This window comes from Dermacentor albipictus, chromosome 8 (genome assembly GCF_038994185.2).
Source record: "Dermacentor albipictus isolate Rhodes 1998 colony chromosome 8, USDA_Dalb.pri_finalv2, whole genome shotgun sequence".
Taxonomy (NCBI): Eukaryota; Metazoa; Arthropoda; class Arachnida; order Ixodida; family Ixodidae; genus Dermacentor; species Dermacentor albipictus.
In genome coordinates, this window is record NC_091828.1 from 92,373,360 (window position 1) to 92,396,257 (window position 22,898).

At 47.6% G+C, this 22,898-nt stretch overlaps 2 protein-coding genes across 7 annotated transcripts in view; one reads left to right on the forward strand and one right to left on the reverse strand.

Annotated features, from left to right (window-relative positions):
- LOC139048842 (BAI1-associated protein 3-like) overlaps positions 1–22,898 on the forward strand; it is a 567,324-nt gene that overhangs the window by 173,416 nt on the left and 371,010 nt on the right. The window lies entirely within an intron of this gene.
- Positions 470–22,605, reverse strand: LOC139048840 (apoptotic chromatin condensation inducer in the nucleus-like). The gene is made up of 5 exons (XM_070523708.1): positions 22,205–22,605; positions 21,474–22,082; positions 10,937–11,062; positions 8,305–8,536; positions 470–1,444 (listed from the first exon to the last, which is right to left on the reverse strand). Exons 2-5 carry the CDS (start codon positions 21,808–21,810, stop codon positions 781–783), a joined length of 1,359 nt encoding a protein of 452 aa, XP_070379809.1. The 5' UTR covers positions 21,811–22,082; positions 22,205–22,605; the 3' UTR covers positions 470–780.

Sequence of the window (22,898 nt, forward strand, 5' to 3'; positions counted from 1 at the left end):
TTAATTACTTGACCGTCTTGAAGCTGTAGAAGCAGCCAAAAGCAGAAAAGCTGATATCGGTTCATCTGCTGCAATGTACTAAGTCGTATGCCAGACAATATAGGCATGCCTTACAGCGCTGGCACTGCACCTCAGGTAATGTGCTTCTGTGGTTCATGCTGAAACATATAATAGTTAGCGTGAACTAGTAGATCGTGTACCGTGGCAGACGACCATGCGGCTCTGGCTCTCTTTTTCAGCCCTGACTCGTAGCATATATATATATATATATATATATATATATATATATATATATATATATATATATATATATATATATATATATATATATATTGTTAAGGCGTTGTAGTGCGGATCTCAACCGGAACCACAGAGTCGCGTACTTAGATTTAGGTGCACGTTAAATAACCCCAGGTGGTCGAAATTTCCGGAGTCCTCCACTACGGCGAGCCTCATAACCACAAAGTGGTTTTGGCACGTAAAACCACATAATTTAATTAACCGGAACCACAGACGTCCATGCGGCATCGACTCTCCTTGATCTTTCTGCAGATCTTTCTGCAGGCGGCATACCAAGTATACCGCGAAGGCTTGTCGCTCAACGTAGAATGTTTCTGCCGTAATGCAAACGCTGTGGCACCTAATTTGATCGCGGTGCGGAAGCTATTTGGAGGTGCAAGTTCTGCTGAAGTCTTTTCCTTCTGACACACTCGACCGGGGCCCGGTCCCTGAGGCTTTTTTTTTCTTTCTTTTCTCTCGAAGCCTTAGCCCCCGTTCTGCTTAGGGCGTCCGGGTCTTGTGCTTTCGTTTCCCTCGCCTCTTGCTGGAAGTGGAATGCGCGGACTCGGTCTGCCGTACGGACTCCCTGCTCGTAGCCGCGGGGATCTGGACCTGTTGCTTATGGACGGCCGGTCCCAGTGAAGCGTGCTTCGAGGATGCCGCTGACATCTTCCGGGAGGCCGTCTGCTTGTGTGCGTGCGACTGCGACGACGCGCTACTTTTTCGTCGCGGCGCCGGTGCATGGCCGCCGTGAGACGCTGACGTCGAAGGGACGGCCTCCTCCGGCGTGGCGGGCGACCCCAAATCCATGGACCGGCGCAGCTTCTCGGCGAACTTCCTGGCCATGAATATCGGAGTGCCCACCGGGTTCTCGCTCCATCTTCGGCTGTGCTTCTGTCTTTGATGACGCGGGGGGTCGGGTTCTCGCGAGTGCTGCGGCTTTTGCTGCTGCTCGGGCTTTGGCTGCGGCGTCGCCGGTTCGTCGTCTCGGTTCTGTCCGTCGGGCTGCTCTCGTGGGCCCACCAGCTCCGCCAGCAGTCTGACGCTGTCCATCTCCTGGCCCCCAGGTGGCGCGTCGATCGGTGTGGGCGGGGCGAACGTGCCGGAAGGGCTGGCGGCCATGGATGCCACGAAGCCGGGAGGCCCTCGCCCCGATTGGCTCTCGCTGTGAGTGGCGAGAGTGCGAGAGACGAGAGAGAGGAGGAAACGGTCGGCGACGCGTCGTTGCTGTGGCGGCCATTGTTATTTCGCTGCTTCAGTCGTCATAGTGCTAAGGATAAAGGTACACTGTACCAGACGTACGCTTTGCACTCTATACTTCACTGTAATGTCTGCTACAATCTGCTGTACTCTACTAAAGAATATATTCTGTACCTTCTGTACAGTTTAGCTATACTTCGGGTGCTATTGTGTTGCATCTCAGCATAATGTTGCTCGAGTACAACAGAAGTCAACGGAAACGTAAGTAATTTCCTACGCCCACTTTTGCGAGGCCGGTGCTCCAAAACTGCACGTCAAGCTCGCCTTCTGGCGACGTAGTGTTGTCACATATAGGCGTTATGAGTAGCCTACAGCTCTTTTATGCTTAGGGTTAAATACAGGTGCAACGCAGAATTACAATAATAATAACAAGAATGTAATAATAAAACTTTATTTAAGGCGTCCACGAATTGCCCTAAAGTCTCAATACCCATGCACATGTACATGAACTAGAAAATAGACACTAAAAAAATAACGTCAATGACAAGAGAATGTAAGCAAAAATGAGGTAAAAGATGCGATGACAAACAAAAATGAAAGAAAAGAGAGAAAAACAGATTCGAGCGTTTAAAAAATGCTCTAAACTTAAGAGGACAGTCATTATACCAAGGAACTATGGACACGTCCCTTCTGGCCATCTGTTGAACTTCACTGCAATACATCAACGTAACTCACTGGGCAGTATTTTAAAAGTAATACATTTCAAAACATCACTCGATCGAGTTTCAACAAGTTTCAGTTTGCAACGTCGAGAAGGTATGACCTTCTAATGGCATGCGCATTTACGGCTCTTCGTCGTAACTTCTCTGCTGCGTTGTAGCCGTTCTTGTCTCAGAACGAAAACACTGACGCAGCAGAGATGCTACGACGTTAAGTGCCTTATGCCACTAGGACATACCTATACTCGACGACGTTGCTAATTGAAACTTAATTGCTGAAATTCGGCTGATATCATAACATCTTTCTTATGGAGGGGGGGGGGAGGAGGGGAAGGGGAGGCAATGCTGGGCCCTTCGAGTTACGTTGGTGCATTGCGGTGAAGGTCAACAAATTGCCAAAGGGCCAGCTGTCGAAAATTCCTCGACATGGAGAAGAATGCAGTCACATACGACAAAATAGAATGTGAATTCGCGACAAAGACACATAGAGAAAAAAATCAGTACGGAGGTCAAGACACTGGCCTAGAACGCGCAAAACAGGTGGCCGTTGGCGACACGTTGGCGACAATTAAGAGGTAACACGTGGTTCGAAGCCGGCTGTAGGTGACTGCGCATGCGCACCGGCATACTTTTACGAATGCTTTGTCTTATCTCGCCCCACTGGTTGCCTATAATCCTTTGGCAGCCGCTCTTGTCGTCAGAAGCAGTTCTAAAAAAAAAACTGTCGACTTGAGTACAATGTTAGAATGTAATTAAAGTGCAAAAAATACGAAGCTCAGTACAAGACACTGGCAGCGACTTATGGAAAAATATTGAGATCTGCAAAATAAGTGTCATGTCGGCTTTGTATTCGCATACGCGTAATCGTGACAATATGAAAACAACAATATTTATTACAAATAAATCAGTGATGGCCTCCAATTGTATACAACAACCCTTGACGTTCGAGTGTTACACATCAGTAGACTTATTGCAGTGTGATAGTAAACGATGGGTAAATACAAAGCGGTATAGTAACTTATAAGTGGTGAATGCCCTTTTTGTTGGTTATGTGTTGCTTACTAGTTGCGCTTTCAAGACGCAGCTCATCTAGCAGGCACAGGAACCTCATTAAAGCAAGTCGATGTGAACACATGTGCAACAATATTTGCAGTGATACGAACAGAAAATGTTACAACGAAAAATTCATCCAATTCCGCTTGTAGGTACATGCTGGCTTGAGGACCTTATTAGAAACTTAATTTAGAAACTGAAACTTATTCATAAACACATGAAAGGCGACAGGAAGAACGACATCTGAGCGCTACACCGTCAATATAAAATAAATACACAAACATTCGATACAGTCTCATGCTAAACACAATATAAATGGCACCTAAGAACTCGTACACTCTGTGCACTCCATGTAAGAACGTATATACAAAATATTTGACAATAGATACTTTTGGCGTGTCCGCTATTCCGGCAAACGAGGTCGGTTCAGGCGGATTACCGGATGGTCGGGGGCGTAAACGTGAGCGGCCGGAGCGGTGCACCCGCCTGGTGTTGTACAGCTCAACTAGGCAAATGTAGAGTTAAAATTACAGTAACCTACCTTATTCTGCTACGCTCCTGGTGCAAATTTTCGGCAGCGGCGTAATTGTTTTTAATAATTACGCCGCTTTTGAAAGCTTACACCCCAGCTAAGAAGAATATAGTCATTGGCTCGGTGTTAAGGTGGTTGAGCCATGCGCCGCCAGCTGGCGCCACCAATCTCGCCGCTCACGTTTACGCCCCCGCTCATCCGGCAAACCGCCCGGGCTTGCCGGAATACCGGACGCACTAAAGCTCTCTAATAAGTATATTAAAAAACGGACTCAACTAAGGAGCCAACCTGACGCCATGATTGTCATCTGGAGATGGTGCCGCGAAAATGCGGCGATGATCACTGTGGCTGGCTTGCCTCTCGCTGCCACACTTTCGTTAGGCTTAACGTAACTCTCCTAACAGGAGACGTCACCAAAAGGTACCAAGCGTTTATTTTTTCACGACTAGAGGAATGGTAACGAGTACTGCGCAGCGGTTACCACGTAGTGACCGATTGCTTTGCACTTCGACAATTGCCAAACTGGCTTATTATGCTCAGAAGGACGCCGATAGAAAAGTGACTCAAAATGTTCAGGCAGCATGGCTGGGAAGAGCGAAATGAGCAAGTTTTGCTTAAATCGGAGCCTCGTTATGTCATAGAGCGAGGTGAAATTGCGATACTTAACTGACGAAACTGAAATACCAGCACTATAGTAAGCCAATCACAGACCGTTGCCTTTTCCCGTGGCGTTATTGATTTTGTAAGTTATAGGCATAACTACAACTGCTTTAAGTGTACAAAATTAGTTGGTATCCAATAATGAATCAACACAGAACTCGTGAAATTTCGCCCTATTTTTTTCTTGTCTGAGCCATAAAAGGGAACGAAAATACAAAACTTTGCGATACCACGAGATGTCGTCACCGGCGACATGACGTCACCGACGACGAGTTTTGATTTCGCTTTGCTTGTTTACACGATATACTGCTACGCCCGTTGCGTGCTTCGTAATCGTGCCGACGCGGAGGAACTGGGGTCACTGGGGTCGAATTCAACGAAGCCTTTCTGTCGCAACTGCTTTTTGCCAGTGTCGGTCGCATTAGTTTCGCAATACGCCCAGCGTCAGGATTGCGCCGGAAGCTTCTCTTCCGAACAATTCTAGCGTGAGAAGGCCTTGAGAATACTGCCGGCTGCTTGAGCTGCCAACTAAATTGGTCAGCGCTGCAAGTTATTTTACGTGAATATCGTTCGAATGACCTTCAGAAATCTTCTCTGTCTCAGTGTCGCAATGTATTCTCGCTATACGTACCGCAGTGTGACGTACGGGTGCGCGAAGTTCACGAGGACTGCGAAGTCCCATTTGGCTACCCATTCGCTCGAGAAGGGGGAAACAGGGAACATCGGATATGAATACGAAACGAACGCTAAGCACAATTCGCACAGAAACGTCTGAGAAAGCTCGTTATACGTGTTATGTTATACGTGCGAACTTCCTCCCCCTTTGCGATGGGGACACGTGAGGCGTTGACAAATGCGTTTCTTTGCTGCGCGTAGAATATTCCTGCAACAATTACTAGGGGGGAATGTGGCACTCGTGTCAATGCGAACCGGAAGCATAGGGTATCTGCCAGCGTGGGCCGTGGTGTGTAGTATATGGATTTGGCCTAAACGTAGTCCTATAGTGGCTTCGAAAGGCTTTCTGACTTTGCAAATTGATCTGATTTGACGAAATATTGTTTTTTTAGGATTACAACACTTCTTAACGATTGTGCACGCGTGCAGGGCATTTCGTGCGTTTCGAGTAAGATTGGTCGAATATTTTAGGTAACTAAAGAAAGACCACGCCTAATAAATAAGGGCATGCACCAGGTCGTCTGAAGCAAAACGCGTCAAGATTAGACAAACGCAAATGCTGCCGACTATTCCCACGGTGGCTGTACGATCACAGTGTCAGAGCTCCCTCTGCTAATTTTAGTTCGAAACTTTATGCTGAAAAAATGGGAGGGGAGGCAGGGGAGAGGGTACTCTGGGCTGGTGTACACGTCAGGAGGAGACAGGTGCCTCTCCAGCCAATCAGCACTTGAGCTGCGGACGAAACGGTCGTGTCCGCAAGGTGGGCACACACAGAATACCGCACCTCCACCAATACCACTGTGCCCTCCCCCCTCCATGCTACGCCTTTCGTACCGCTCTGCGGCATTTCACGAAAGACGGCGCCACACGAAGCAAACAGCTGCGCAGCTACGAGATGTTAAACTGGCGCATGTTTCTCGTTGCTTCTTCCGGTCCCCGCCCTGTGTAAGTCCTGCGACAGCGTGACGAGAACGAGCGAGAACTGTCATCTAAACACGAAGATCTACAACACCGACAGCGCACGCAATGCCCGCTAATCGTCTAGAAGTGTGCCCTTGTTCACAACCATGGAGTTTCTCACTATGACACCTGTAGGGAAATCTGGCGCCACCGTCTATGGGAGTTTCCTAAAGAGCCCTGTGCCGTCATGCGAATGACGGTATATGCGTCTGCTAGGCTTGTGTTGGCTGGTGTTCTTAGAGGCTTCGTGTAAAACGTGGATATGGCGACACAAATAACGCATTCTTGAAGTAAAATCTTCAAAAAATGTTTCCATTCACGCATATTACATCTCTACTCTCCTAAAATGCATAACCAAGCGAAGAAAAGCAAGAACAGACGACAAACTGTTCCAAAGCGAGCACGAATCTTGTCGTCTGTCCTCCAACTTTAGCGGCCCGCTGATACTTTTTACGTTTCGTATAATTTGTACATGCAGCAGCGAGTTCTGATAGTTAAGCAAAACATGTTTTTGTGTAATAATAACGCTGAAAGAGCTTTTCACGTGCTCTTTTAGGAGAAGATTAATCATTGTGATGGACAGAACGGTGCCTGCATTGCTCTCCGAGAACGATGCCGATCCGAAGTCACAGAATACCGGCATTCCCATGCGTGCCACAGCGCAGCAGCGCCAGATTTCCCTCTGGGTAACATAGTGAGGGACTCTATGTTCCCAACGCCCATAGAGTTTCTCACTATAACACCTAGAGGGTAATCTGGCGCCACCGTCTATGGGAGTTTCTTAAGGGGGCACCGTGCCGTCATGGGAATGACGGTATATGTGTCGGCGAGGCTCGTGTTGGCTGGTGTTGTAAGAGGCTTCGTCTAAAACGTGGATATGGCTACGCAAATAACGCGTTCTCAAAGTAAAATCTTCATAAAATATTTCCATTCACGCATATTACATCTTTACTCACCCACGATGCATGACCAAGCGAAGAAAAGCAAGAACAGACGACCAACTGTTTCAAAGCGAGCGCGAACCTTGTCGTCTGACCTCCAACTTTAGTGGCCCGCTGATACTTTTTACGTAACATTTAGTCGTACACACAATAACAAGTTCTCATAGTTAAACAAAACATGTTTTCGCGTAATAATAAAGCTAAAACAGGTTTTCACGTGCTGTATACGGTACGGTATTACGGTACGGTACGGTATACGGTACGGTATTACTGTTCCGTACTAAATTACCGCAATGACCGAAGACGTTTTAGCTGCTTGTGCCGCTCTATGCGTACGGTAATCTGATAATGATGATAGCGGCTAACATTGGGGCTTTACAGAGTACAATAACTATGCGCTGAGCGCGAAATATTCATTTTGACGAATACTAGAGAGCTTTAGCTTGTTCATACACGCATCATTATTTACAAAAGGGCCCGGCTACGGCAAACTTAGACACCAGTCACAAGGCCGGTGGCGACATCTTGTGACACTTCGTCCTGCAACACGTGAAACGTTTTGTTACATAGGTGTTTTTATCTAATCAATACATAAAAAAGGGTTTGTTTCTTGTAAATTGCACCGCTGCTGACAATTTACACCAGCAGATAAGTTGAATATAGTTAGTTACTGCAATAAAAACTCTGTGTCCCCTCTAAGTGAACTCTGCATCACTAGATGGCGCCACCTACCTGGTTTTTTTTTTATGCCACTGTTTACTTGTCACTTCGTCGCCCCGCAGATGGTGGTTTAAAGTAACCTCTTGCCTTGGTATTATCATGGTAAAAAAAAGCACGCGAGAGGTGGACTCTGTGGCCGACATCAGCTTCTCACTGTTTTCGCTTGGTGCAGCTCAGCTCGCGACACGCGGTGCTAGCCGAGCCTTACCGCCTCGTATGCCGTACGGCAAGTCATACCGTACGGTACAGTTCGCGCATGCGCAGTCTTCGACCGGTACGGTATTACGCACTTACCGTACCGTATACCGTACTTTCCGTAGCACCGCTAAAAGTCCCTATTGTGACAGACGGAACGGTACTTGCCAAGCGCGTCTTCAAGGTGTCCTGTCTCTACGAGAACGCTGCCAATCCGAATCCACTATATACCGGCATTCCCATGCGTGCCACAGCGCAGCAGCGCCAGATTTCCCTCTGAATAATATAGTGAGACACTCTATGTTCCCAACGCCCGACTCAGGCGAGTGTCGCGACCAACGCGTTCGACGCCACTGGTGGCGCTGCGTACGTTTCCGGGGCGCGTCTCGCGGGTCCGCTGGAGATCAAGTCAGGGAGCGAGCCGGCCGCTGTGGTGACTCGCTGCAGCTGCATGCCCTTGGCGGCCGCTTCGGAGGCCTGCTGGAGCAGCTTCCGCATCGGGTTCATGGACGGCTTCTCCTGTTCCTCGTCGGGCAGCAGTTGCTTGGCCTCGCTGTGGAACGCCTTGCAGAACAGCTCGTACTCGGCCGTGACGGAACTGCCTGCAATGCGTGGAGCGAGAGACGAGAGTCAGACGAGGTTTATTAGACAGTTTTAGTATAGCGTATGCTATACCATCGCGTACGCGAAAAAATAGCGGCTCGTCACTGCGCATGCGCTGAACGCTAAACGAAATAGCGGGTATAGCGGGCGTACGCAACGCAAACGAGTTAGCGTTAGCGTTTTTGCGGGGTTTGCGGAGCTTGCGGGAGACATGGCGGCGGTCCCGGCTGCCCGCTTCGAATTGAATTTGGCGTTGCTTTTGTAAAATGCACTTCGTTCGAAGCAAATGACTGGGTAAACGGCTTTCGCTTAGTCTTAGGCCGCTTCGACGACAGAGTATTATGGATAACCTCCTGGTGTTTTCGAGATCGCTTCCCGTTTCGAACAAATCGAAACCTAACAAACGAAACATTCGAGATGTCACCGCCACCTGTCGCTAAAGGCGCGAAATAGCCGCAACGACGGCATATGGCCTCTGAGATCTGAAGATATCGCCGGCCAACTAAAATTGTAGAAAACGTGCGCTGCTTAGCGTACGCTATCTTTATAGCGTATAGCGTACGCTATAGTTGCGGACGCTAAACTAAATCTGTTTATTAACACTGGCAGCGCTTCTTGTTTGCTCGGTCGGTGGTGCGGAGCTATGAGAAGAGGCGTGGCTATTAGGAAATCATGACGTACACAGACGGACGAGGGTTCTCGTCGTGTCTCCTTCGTGTGTGTATCGCGCTAATTTGCGCCCCTCCTTTAGTATATATAGGGTCGTTCTGGGAAAAATTGTAAAAAAAAATTGGGCCGCAGTTTGCTGCTCAGATCCAAAAACAGGTTCGAGTGGGTTGGTATTGACGACTGGTACGTACGGTTGCGAACGGGGAAAATACCGCACTCGTATGCTCATTCCACAACAGCCTCCGAGATCTAGCGGCGCGCGGTGCCCGATCTTGGAGGCCAATGTTCTACGTAAGTTGCACTCAGCAAGTGGAATAGTTTCGCAAATATGTTCCACTTAGTGTGGATCCCGTGCGGAGCGAGATTATCAACGACTATGAGGTTACAGTGCAGCTGCCTTTAATGGCTCACGTGTAGGCTCTATCAGTAAGGTAATTCATTCAATCAGAAGAGTCAATAGTGATATCTCAGTGACAGTGAACAGAGACGATTACGATAAAGAGCAACATGTGACACGACAAGCATTTTGAATCTTAATTTCGGTAAAAAGTCATGTAGAGGCTGTCACAACTTTCATGCGCCAAAATATAAGTATATGTAGATGCCACGTAGCTGGACGAAACCAACGTAATGTTGTTTATTTATTTTATTTATTTATTTACTTCATTACCCACAGCGCCTTAACAGGCATTACAGTGGGGGAGGATATACACAAAAGAGATAAAGAAATACATATAGTGTCAGTCACACAACTAATAAAAATAGCCACTAATCACAATCAGTAACAAAATACACATGTAATTGGCACAAACTTAAACGCGGTTATGCTAACATAGAAAACAAAACATCATTAGAGATAACCGTAAACATTGCCGTCGCATGAATATACTCAGATTGTTTCTTGCATTACGCCGAATTACATAATTAATACTGATTAATTAATCAACTTCTCAAATATTATAATTAGATAAAAATGACAATGAGATTAGGCGACATGAAAATCTCCCGATACAGCTTTGTGTTGCTGAATACGTGATACATGAAAGTGTTTTTCCGAACGTGAAAGAAGCCCGCGAATACACGCAAGGTGCCTCGAGTAGGAAGTCTCGCGGCAGTTTTGCCATCATTTTCGGGCTTCTTGTACGTTCGGAAAAACTATTCTGTAGCACGTATCGAGCAACAGAAAGCTGTATTAGGGTTTTTTCATGTCACTCTACAATTTTCTCATTGACACTTTTCATCAAATTATAATACTTGAGAAGTTCAATAATTAATTAAGACTACGTAATCAGGCGGCATGCGAAAAAACACTCGCAGCATCTTCAAGCGACGGCAAACCGCATTACCTTGGCTCCGCCCCAGCCACGCGCCATTTGCATATCTTTAAATCTTGGTGCATGTGCTAGTCGGGGACACCCTGTATATATAAACTAGCAGCCGGTGAGACGAGGTGCATAAAGCCATTGTTGTTGTTCCGCGCAGAACGTAATGCCAAAATATACGTTCAGTCGGAGCGAGTTTGTGAGCGTGTGGGTGAGCCAGTGATGGGGGGTGAAATGCGAAAACACCCGTGTACTTAGATTTAGGTGCACGTTAAAGAACCCCAAGTGGTCGGAATTTCCGGAGTCCCCCACTACGGCATGCCTCGCAATCAGAAAGTGGCTTTGGCACGTAAAACCCCGTGATTTAATTTTTGGGGGAGCCAGTTTAGCGGATCGATGCACGCTCACCCATCGTCGCGGACGGACTGATGTCCGGGCCGGCCCTCTCGACGGGCTGCTGAACGGGAGTGCGGCAAGCATCGTCACGCCTCTCTGGCAGCGAAGCCGAGGACACTGCCACCTTGGTCTTCTCGCCTGCAGATAGAGAGAGCAAAAAAAGTTGAAGGCCAGCGTAAGGGGAGATCAACAGTACGGTGTGCAGCCCTAACCGTTTAACGCCAGAAAAACAGTTCCACATCTCGTAAAGCTAGACCTACTGCATCGCCTTTATTTCTGGACGCGAAAAACACGTCTGGCGACGACGACAACAACAACAACATAACAACAACAATAACATTAACAACAGCAGTAAACAACAATGAAATATTTGGGGTATAACTAAGTTAGAACAGTTTGGCGTAATAGTTAGGCGGAAACCCGCAAGGTAGAGAGAAGCAATTAATTGAGTGGAAATGAGACATCCACCCGATCATAGCAATTGCTACAAAGGAATTTTTCGACAAATTTTTCTTTGAGGAACCCGTATGGGCTTCCTTTGTAGCAATCGGTACGACTGGGTGGATGTCTAATTTAGCCTAAATAAATTAGTACAGTAATTAATTATCCGCAACTGAAAACTTTCTTTCACCGTATCGCAAACGCTGCTAATGCTACGTGTTAAGCATCGCGTCCCTGAGTAAAATTTTTCAGTATCCGTATGCAGCGTGGCATACGTGATACATTAAGCAGGGTTTAAAAGGAACGCGAGGAACTGCCGCGTTGAGCGCAATATTGGGACTACACTGTTATTAATTTACACCCTTAAAAGTGAAAAAGGGTGTAAATGTGTCTATAACTCACACCCTTCGGGTGTTATCTATATAATGGACACCCTAGGAGTGGGAGTTATAGACACATTTACACCCTTTATCACTTTTAGGGTGTAAATATATAACTCACACCCTTCTGGTTTTATCTATATAACGGACACCCTAAGAGTGTGAGTTATAGACACATTTACACCCTTTTTCACTTTTTAGGGTGTAAATTATTTTACACTGATAACGCGGTAAGTGCACCGAGTTTGCATATGTTTACGCCTGTTTGTTTGCCATTGGCGCATACTGCGTGGCTCGCTACGGTGAACGAAAAACGCAAACAAACGAAACGAATGAGAAAGCAGGAGTTTATTCATGCGATACCAGATATTATACGGCAGATTTCGTCGGTGTAGTATCAGGGAGCTGTCGGCTAAGTAATTTGCATTCCAGAGAGGCAACACGAGGGCAGAGTGGTCGATCTTAGAGACGCGAGCAGCACTAGACCTGCTCCGGATAAAAAAAAATACGCTGGCGAGTTTTTTCACCCCTCGATAATATTGCTGCGAATTAGCGCCGTGCTTGTGTCATTTGTTTCTCTTTTGTCCTTGTTTGTAACGCACTGCGTAATATGACCCGCCGTGGTTGCTCAGTGGCTATGGTGTTCGGCTGCTGAGCACGAGGTCGCGGGATCGAATCCCCGCCACGGCGGCCGCATTTCGATGGAGGCGAAATGCGAAACCACCCGTGTACTTAGATTTAGGTGCACGTCAAAGAACGCCAGATGGTCGAAATTTCCGGAGTCCTCCACTACGGCGTGCCTCATAATCAGAAAGCGGTTTTGGCACGTAAAACCCCATAATTTTTTTTTACTGCGTAATATGCGGCGCACTGTAAAATAATTTTCGCACTTAAAAGCGAATAACGGTGTCAGTCAGGCTTATAACCGACCCCCATACCCCCAAAAGAGGACTAAGGGTATGATATTTAAACATATTTTCATCCTTATTGGGTTTTACGGGTGCGTTTTTTTTTTTACAGTATAAGGGGAGCACATAAATATGTCTGTTATACTTTCGAATAAGAGTCTGTGGCAACAAACAGAAAAAAAATGGAAGTAGCGAAATGAAACCAAGGACAAATGAAGGTCATTCGAATTTCGGCCCGACAGCTCTCCGCTGGTACGACAGTGAAATACGTCGTATTTCACGGTATTTTTCTACCTTCTTTCTTTTTTTTTCTGTTTGGAGGGAGGGGGCGCCTGGGTGGTCTTGTGGCGCAGTATGCATGTTCCCGAAACTTGCTAACATCAGTCTTTGAATCACTAAGAATCCAATGTAGCCAATTTTCGACTATATAAAACTACGTAAAGGCCTGAATAAAGTTAAGAATTCTGTTTCCTTTTTTGTTTTTTTACGTGCCACAACAACGATGTGCTTGTATGAAGCACACCGTAGTGGGGGACTGCGGATTAATTGCGACCACGTGGGGACTCTTTAACGTGTATTCACTGCGCCATATACGAGGGCGTTTTCTTGGCATTACGCCCGCATGCAAATGCGGCCTCCGCGACCGGGATTCGATCCCGGGACTTCGTGCTTACAGCAGCGCACGGCCGTTATACGGCACTGCTGCGGGTCGGCATGATCTCCGAGATCACCCCCCGGCTGGCCGGGGGTAATCTCGGAGACCATGGGGTTGGTATAGGCCCGAATAGACTTTGTCAGTATCGGTGACGTCACGGTGAGATGGGGTGGGAAGTTCAAGGCGGCGTGGGGGCCACCCGCACCTTTTCCTTTTTTTTTTGTTGTCGCCTCTTTTCGGGCCTTACCAGGCCTCCGATCATGGTGTGAGATGTAGATAACAATGAAAAAAAAAAGTCTTTCTGGGATTTTGCGCGTCAAAGTCACGACCCTTTATTGAGCAACGTTGTAGTGGGACACTCCGGATTAATTTTCGACCACCTGGGGGTTCCGCATAACGAGCACCTGTTAAGTCTGTACCCGCCGTGGTTGCTCAGTGGCTATGGTGTTAGGCTGCTGAGCACGAGGTCGCGAGATCGAATCCCGGCCATGGCGGCCGCATTTCGATGGGGGCGAAATGCGAAAACACCCGTGTACTTAGATTTAGGTGCACGTTAAAGAACCCCAGGTGGTCGAAATTTCCAGAGTCCCCCACTACGGCGTGCCTCATGATCAGAAAGTGGTTTTGGCACGTAAAACCCCATAATTTAATTAATTTTTGTTAAGTCTGTGTACACGAGCGTTTTCTTTTGCCTCCCCCCCCCCCCCCACGCCCACTTCCATTGAACATGCTGTCGCCGCGGCCAGTTTCGAAAACTCAACCTTCGCCCTCACCAGCACATCACCATTGCTACGAGGCTACCACGTCGCTTTTTTGTTTGTTTGTTTTCGCTGCTTTCATCGGACTACAGGTGTGGTTCACGGTGAGAGTGGCTCTCTCGGTATCGTAGAAAGATAATTTTAGTAACGCAGCTCAACTTATCGTACGCTTCAATGTTTAGTTAACGCTGTTGCCCGTCGTTCGAGCTTGGAAAATGTGAGACGTGTCACGTAGAGGGGACCCGACTCATTTGAATAAAAACACTCCACTTGTCGGGGCCGCTGCCGCTTTTATCGCGGGTCGTCGAGATAAATGGGATCCGGGGGTTTTCCTTCTGTTTCGCGAGGACTCTGGCTTTATCGCTTCTTAATTGAACGGAACGCGCAGTTTGCGTTGGCACGATCTCGGCAGAGAGATAATGGGCGGCTCGCTGCGGCCACGTTGCGCAGGGCTTTAGTTACTCTGTATATCGGCTTTGTTGACAGCTCCGACGTCCGAGAATGCTTCTGGAAAGTTCCGTCTCGGATAACAGAAGTCGCGAGGGTAAGCCTTTTGGCGCGACACGTTATCAGACTTGAGAGGTTCGATCTCGAAGGTCGCGTTGTTGTGCTTCCGCTACCTTGAGTAGCTTTACCACACCTGCATGCTCTTGCGATAGCTGTCTCAGATTAGTAACGATAACGGATTTGAGAACAAAAATGGTAATTTTTACTGACCAAGCTTTGTAGTAATGATGAACATCATAATCACTGCGATAAATCGGCGACACGAGTAGTAAATAATAACTAAGTCTTTTATGACATTAGAGAGGACATGTTGTAATTGCAGAATTGATTCAGCCGCTGTACTGAAAGGATAACCTTTCTTGCAGAAAGTCTGCGCCTTGCACCAGATTCGGGAAGTCGCAACTGCCCAAAGGGAGCAACGAACTCGATGCACTGGTGTTCTCTGAATGTTCATCCGCAGTGTGAAATAAGTACATTAAGGAACACGTTTAACAGGAACAACACGCATTTCGCGGCGCGAAAAATACCCGCGTTTTTATCTGGACAAAAAGTGCCAACTCGAGCACTAGACACTCTAGCCAATGTCTCTAACTATACTTTTCTGTCTTTTCACTTTCAAGTTATGCACAGCTAGGTTTTCGAATCGTGTTGTCTGAAACCTGTCGTCCGTCATACGTGCCTCCGAGATGGTTGAACTTCAGCTTGGTTTTATTCCACTGCGTGACACTTCGGAAGTTTGCATGCGGGGTTAGGTGCGATGGGAAAAATTTTGATGAGATGGAAGCTCGTGTAGCCACATCACTCCGATGACAAACGATTAACAGCGACACTAACGACAGAAAGGGAAGCTAGACATAAAATAAAATTTCACACGGCCTTTTCCAATACTGACAAAGACGAAAGCTACTACATTATACAAACACCATCTATATATATATAATATATGTAACATGTTCTGCCCAGCAGTTTCCAATATCGCAGTTTTCAATGAGACACGTAATTCCTCAGATGAGTACAGTACGAACAAAAAAAAATTGGAGCTTGAAAGACATTAGTTTTCGCGGACATGGCCCATACAAGTATTCTGTATGTGGATTAAGGTGAGAAGCCGTATTAGGTTGTAGATCAGCCAGTGTACGTCTGCACCTAGCATCGTTACGTGCCTATTATTTTTTTATTTATTTACTCTGTTGCCTAAAGCCGCCATTCAGGCATTGCAGTAGGGAAGAGGGAGCTACGTACACAAAGTAAAACAAGCTAGGTGCATACTATATATTATTATTGTTTTAATTGTCACTATCAATTAGCAGCATTATTATTAATGCTACTACTACTATCAAGTTATCAGGTGTATGCTATTCTTCTCATAACAGGTTTAGCGTCATATTTGCAAAGGTTTGCGCGTTGTTTGAAGCCTCCTGTTTTGTTATGACATACGCGTTTATGTAACATGCTCTTCGGTTGCTTGCATAGCCGTTCAGTTTCGGTTTTTACGTACGCTGTCATATGCTGCGTCATGTTTGACTTATTACCTATGTACGCGCCGTTTGTACCCATCCCTGCAATGTGTTGAGCAATGCGCGCACGTCATTAGCCGAGTGCACGCCAGATGGCGCCACAATACCTGCTGCCATTGCAAGTTCTTCGGCCTGCACATGAAGCGGTGATTGATGAACAAGGACGCGTAATCCGTCATCGGTAGCGCATTTGGAATAAGACATGGTCTTGAACATGAAATCGAAAGTGTTTTATGTCGCAGTATTATGTGAATTTTCTTCGTTCCTTCAGCGTAATTCAACTGCCGTATGCAGAAAGAAAGTAAACGTGTTTCAAAGAGCACAGACAGCCGGCGCTAGGACGACGTGTGGTTCCCCTGGTGACGTCACGGATGCTGAGGCTAAGCAGTGTGCGTGAAGTTTTTCTACAAAAGCTAGAAGGAATTGTGACGCTTCTGGCTAAACCACCCTGATTGCGGCGCTCTTAGACACTAGCGTTCTTAATTAGCAAGCTCTATAGACGTCGCTTTTCGAAACGATACTACCTGACTCTGCAAGTCCCTAAGCTTATTGTGAGCTTTGTTCCCCAATCACAAAACGGACAGCGACGCATTCACGGCGAGGTCGTTATCGCCGCCAGGTAAGCGTTTCCTACAATAAGTAACAGAGGCAACTCTTGCGCTGCGATATTTCAGCTGCCACGCGAACAATGGGAGGTACATGGTTTAGTGTAATCTTCGTTCTTTCTGGCTTCGGAGGCCATTGTGGCGTTACTATTTTTTTTACGCTTGATCCATGTAAATTTTTAGGCGTTGTGCTCTAAACACGACAAAGAAATGACTCCCCGCGCACGCACGCGCATAATTATTGGGAGCAGTGTATTTAACGCCCACGTTTGTTGAGACTGATTAAACTGCGAAGACACAAAGCCATTTCGAGCCAGAAGGGTGAGGTCGAGGCAAATCCACCTGTTACCGCGCTCACGCAACCGTCATAATTGGAGCTTTAGTACAGACGCCGTTGGCGGCGAGAACTTGGAGTGGCGCCCTCTCGCGAGTGACGTCACGGCAAGGACGCCGCTCGCTCCGGCTCGCTCGGCTGCCGCGCGCGCTCGTTCCTTTCTTGCGTGCTTGAGGTGCAGGAGGTTCGAGCCGCACTTTTTGAAGGATATGTCAGCTTCTTTGTGCTGCCGTGCCTGAACCGCAGTTCCTTCGAGAAAATGTGTGGCTTGGATATCGCAAACTACACATAGGGGTGTAGACGGGGTGTACTGGTTTTGCAATGCGTATATGAGCCCTGTCGGTCCATGAATTTTGCGTAAAAATAACGTCGAAGTTGTGTGTGATGCTGCGCTCAACATTTGTCATTCCCTTAGTGCTTAGCTATGAGATACATTGCATTTTACACGAAGGAAAAAATCTTGGTCATTGGTGTCAACATGTTATCCTTGTTAGTATAACGCTGCCCGGTGAAGCTGCCATAACGATTCTTGTTACTCTGACGAGTTGTTCTAGTCAGATAATGCCACTTACTAATGCGTAGAAGAAAGAGTTAGGCGCGCATTTCGTACGAAGAAGTTTACTCCTACTTTCGCCGCTCTCTGAAACAGGGCCCCGCAAAACGAATTGCTCAAGGGTGCTAACACGGCGGCGCGTCATATGTAGAGTATTTACATATATAATTAATTCACAAGTACCATTGTAGCAATCACTCGAAAGAAAAGGTTCGTGGCTAAAAATGAGAGGCAATCGAATGCAAGCGATGAAATGTTTCGTGGTGGCACTCAGTAGCTTTTATCGGCAATATGGCACACCCCTCACTCCACGGTAGCAACCGACTGTCGTTATGGCGAGGCAGGCATTGTTTGCGAATCCCTTCAGTTCACTACAACTTCGAACTGAAACCATGAAGCAGTCATTTACAGCGTCAATTCCAATGCCTAAAATATACTCGAGGTACTATAGCGCAGCTTAGGGTGCCTAGAAAAGGAAAACTTGAGCACCTTTTGCCTCACCATGTCTCGATCCAGCGTTGTTTAATTATACATTGATTTTTGACCTTCCACTGTGGAATAACGATGTCTTCAACATGTCCCATACTACTAATGAATGACGCTTCGGCTTCTTTCTGGCTGCATTCATACGGTCCAAAAGGCATATTTCACTGAGAAATTTGGGCCGGGTAGCCTGCATCAGTTCACCAAACAGATTCGTCATGTGTAATCCTCAAGCAGCAAGCACTAGTAAATTGCTCAAGTCAGTTGAACGTGTAGCACGGAAAAGGGAACATATATTGGTGCATTCCTTTTCGTATTCTGAAAACAGCTGTAAGCCTCAATTAGCTTTACTTAAAATTACCGCGATTAAAAATAAACACGCGATTAACCGCCTAATTTTGAGAAGCAGTTACAAATGTAAGTGGTGCTGGTGGAATATTAACTGCAGTGTTATGTCGTCGTGTTACTGCCGAGCGTTTTTGTGAATAAATTCAAAAAATCGAAATATACCATAAACTACTCGTCGTGAGCAAAGCTGTTTTAGCGGATTAAAATAAATGAAGAATTAAAGTATGGGGTTCTACGTGCCAAAACCTCTTTCTTATCACGAGGCACGCCGCATTGAGGGACTCCGTAAATTTGGAACACTTGGGGTTCTTTAACGGGCACCTAAATCTAAGTACACAGGTGTTTTCGCATTTCGCCTCCATCGAAATCCAGACGCCGTGGCCGGGATTCGTCCTCGTGCTTAGCAGCCCAACACCATAGCCACTAAGCAACTGATTAAAACCAAGGTAACAATTGTAGAAGTCATATATAGCTAGCATTTATGACATCCTTGTTGCACCGCGGCAGATCTGGTATAATAACTGGATTCTTATACGCTATGTTTTTGCGTTTGTCGATTCACGCATGAAAAGCCCACAATGGGCTGGTCTGCGCTCCTTCAGCCGGCACTGTAGCGTTGCAATTGAGAACTGTATTGTCGTCTGAGAAATAAGCTCTCTGAATAAACTTTCGTGAACGAAGACGTCGCAAGAATATATTTGAGACGACTACCACAAATATACGAGCAGAGGGACCGAGAGCGATACAAACGAAAACACCGCAGAAAGCTTCCGAACAACGCCCGAATCGCAGCAGACGACAAGCGCGAGTCCGTGCCCTGACGTCACGCGATCGGCGCTCGCAGCGCCCCTGTAATTCGTTCTCGGGGCTCTGAATCTTTCAACTAGAAAACTCGGATTGCACTGCGCTTTCCAAAACGATGTCACCCGATCCTGCAAGTCACTAAGCTCTTGATCTCGCTACTCCAAGCTCCCCCCCTTCTCAGGTAGCGGCGCGTTCGCAGGCAACTTTCATTGCCGTCGAAAAGCTTCTGCCAAGCTTTGAAAAAAAAAAAGCCCAGCATCATCCGTAATCGAAAATGCCTGGTCATTTCGAGAGAGCGCTAGCGCAAGCTTGTCTCGAAGAGCCAATATCGAACGGCGAGCGGCAGCTCCTGTTCACCAAGAATGCGCATACTCGCCAATTTCGCGAGATATGTTCCCCTATGTGATCCTCCCGATAACGATTGTGTCAAGCGCGCAGCGCCATTTGATGATGTTAGCGCGGCGTCAGAAAGGTCCGCATTCCGCACGACTGCCGGCGTTCCGGAGGTTTGTACCTCTGACGTGCAGCTCCCGGCATTGTTTTAAACCTCAGGCTTGCCATTATAACTCATTCAACGAAGTGGGCATTGCGGGGTATCGACACGATAGACGTTTCCTCCACAGGCGCAACTTTTTTAGGGGTAGGTGGCTGGTGAACGGAATTCGCCTGCTTGACGAAGTCAACAGCGGTTCAAGCAAAACTGTGTTCATAAAAGACAGGCAACGCCGTTAATAAAAAAATTTTTTTTTTCGTTTGTAAGATCTGTTTTCGATTGGCCGCCCGGCATTGCTCGTAATATAATCACTAGCAGGACCCATGTGGATCCGCTAATTTTGATCTAGGACAGGCAGCACCTTTATTACACTCTGCCTTTTCTTTTAAATAGTTGCTGACATGCATCTCTTTTACTTATTGATCCATTGATTGATTGATTGAATGGTTAACTAGAGGTATTTAAATTTCCAATGTAACACTGGGGCTACTACAGACGCCTTAGGTAAAGGGTCCGGAACATTTTGTTCACCTCGACCACGTGTGTCTCTTTATCCAGTTCACAAATCTAGAAATCTGCACATCTGAAATCACAAATTTGCACTTCGCCCCCCATCGAAATGCGGCCATCGCGGACGCTGCCTTATTCGTCTGCACACTTATGCAGAACTCCACGTAATTGGACGTATATGAGCGAGCACCTCGTCGTTGTGTCAGCCGGTGACCGTTGTGTTATCGTAGTTGCCTTGACAACGTGACCCGCCTTACCCACTGTCTCCGGGATCGGCAGTCTGTCGAGCATAATTGAGCATAATTGCGACCATAGTTTAACTGCATATCTTGCATACACGAGGGCTCTTTAGTGAACACCCGAAAGTCGGTGAACGAGCGTTAAAGCTTTTTCCGTCGTGGCTGGCAATCCAACCCTCTACCTCGTGTTCAGTAAAGGAATATGTCGTAGCTGCTAAACTGCCGCGGTAGATGCCCTAACTGGGTGTGTTTTACTCACCGTTTCGTTCGGCAAACGGTATGCATGGTCACGTCGGCGACAGCATTGGCGACAGCATTTCGTCCCGTTAGATTCTTAAACTAGTACTGCACGTAGTTTCAGAGGAAGGTGGAGATGGTGTGGTGAATGAACAGAAGCGGAACGAGAAAAAGGTTCAGCATGGGGTAATTTTAAAGTTCCGACAGGGAGGCTATATATTGTCGTCAGAGCGGAGATAAAGTGCAGCGCAGGCGCTGACGTGAACAAAATCCCGTCGCGGAAATGTCGGCTTCCGGGGCGGCGGAATTCTCGGACGATCCCTTTCGGGGATACTCTTATGGCGAATTCGGCAAATCGCGCCGGCGCGCCCGCCGAGGCGCCCTGGGACGACTATGATTGGATGAAACGGTATATTGGGGCCTCCCGGTGCGCACCGCGGTGCGATTTGTCGCGTTCGCCGTTAGTTTCGTGAAACGTCCCGGGTTTGGCACCGGGCGGCGTGGGCGTCTACGGACGACCGCGTTCCTGGCACTGCGCTGAGACAATCCTGCAGCGTGCCACTGCGCAAGAAGCGTCTGTCTCTGGTATCCACGAAAGGGATCGCACGAGGATACCGCCCCATGCCTGAGGCGTGCCTTATTTGACGACCGTTGATCACCTATAAATTAGCGCTAGTACCATTACGGCTTTAGCTGAAACGCTTGTTACAGTACGAGCGAATCTCGGCAGGAGGAGGCAAGGGACTCTGCCCCATCAACGGCCCTCTACGTACGAACCTTCGGGAATCTTCGAGAGGATCTGGTCGAACTTCTCCAGGTTCTGGTTGTTGACCTTGAACTTGCCGCCGACGCGGCTCCGCGAAGTCATGGTCTTGAGCCTCTGAACGCCCACGGGCCCGGGGACGGTTGCGATGACGCCGTCCCCGCTCTCGCCGCGAGCGTCGGAGGGCACGGGGCACTTGCGAGGCCCATGTCCCTCTTGAGGGGCCACCTCGGAGGAGTCTTCGCGCTTGGCTCGCCTCGTCTTCGTCTTGGAGCGCGTCTTGGCCTTGGCTTGGCTCGGGGCCCTGCGTCTGCCCGCGAGCAGTTTCCACCACAGAGAGGACGCGTGCATCGACGGGTGGAGGAACAGGTTAGGAAGGCCTCTGGTGCTAGACTACGTCTGTTTGTCTCGTGCACTGCGGCAGCAGACGACGTTGAGAGTCTAATAAAGCAGAAGTACCGAACTTCTGCTTCTTCTCGCCGAGTGTGGAACAAACTTCTTTTTCTTTGTCGCTTCGTGCTTCGAAAAAGAAAGGAAGCTGCTCCACCGACAACGTTGTCTATTTGCGCTTGTTTAGCAGCAGGTCGTGCGTTCCCGCGCCGGACCTCTGGACGAATCTGAAACTGAATTAGAAAAGAAAGAACAGAAAAACCAATTAACTTTGAGAAAAGGTTGATCTTGCGATTTTACGCATTCACTCGGATAAAATAATGGTAGTGAAAGGAAAACAATGTCGAAAACTCACGTGCACAACTTCTCCGTTGGAGCTGTCCGCGCCGTCTGCAACTTGGCCCGAATATGTGTTTATATATCGGTGGACCTTGACTTTCGAAAGGACGACCTACTAAAGCTCAATGAACGTCTTTTCCCCAACTAATATGAGTTCTGAACACTGGGAGTCGCTTTTCTCACTGGAAATACTCTTGGCTTTGCAGAAACGATACAACAAAACTGCGCTATGAAGTTCCGTTTTCTTCCTCGGTTGTGTGCGTCTGTCTGGGGCTTTCAACCTCACGACAACAGCTCGTCGTCTGCTTCTAAAACTGGAGGTACTTCTGTTCCGAAGCACGCTCTCACCTCTCTCTCTTTCCCTAGACGGCAGACTCAATATCAAAACGTGACTCTATCTGTAGCGAAAACTTTTCCGTCCGTCTCACGTAACGCCGACGCAGCTTCTGGCTAATCGTGTCGCAGACCGTTGTTATTTCTTGTATCTATCTATACTGTTCCCGTCGGCGCTTGAGCCAACTTGTTTTCGTGCCTAGCCTAATCAGGTACCCCTCTTATCGGCGCGTGCCAGACAACCTCCATCGTAACCGTGCTTCTCGCTCCCCCGCCTTCATCCTTCGAAGAGATAAGAGGGCATGTCGCTAGAGGCGAAGACAAAAGACTACCGCGGTCCTTATCGCCGGCGGGACTTGAATATTGACACGTTTGTT

Coding starts and splice junctions, on each gene's coding strand:
- LOC139048840 (XM_070523708.1), bottom strand. CDS start 21,810: ATGCACGCGTCCTCTCTGTGGTGGAAACTGCTCGCGGGCAGACGCAGG. Junction 8,537..10,936: donor CAGTCCGTCCGCGACGATGG/GTGAGCGTGCAT, acceptor CACGCATTGCAG/GCAGTTCCGTCACGGCCGAG. Junction 1,445..8,304: donor GCGAGACGCGCCCCGGAAAC/GTACGCAGCGCC, acceptor CGCCACTCACAG/CGAGAGCCAATCGGGGCGAG.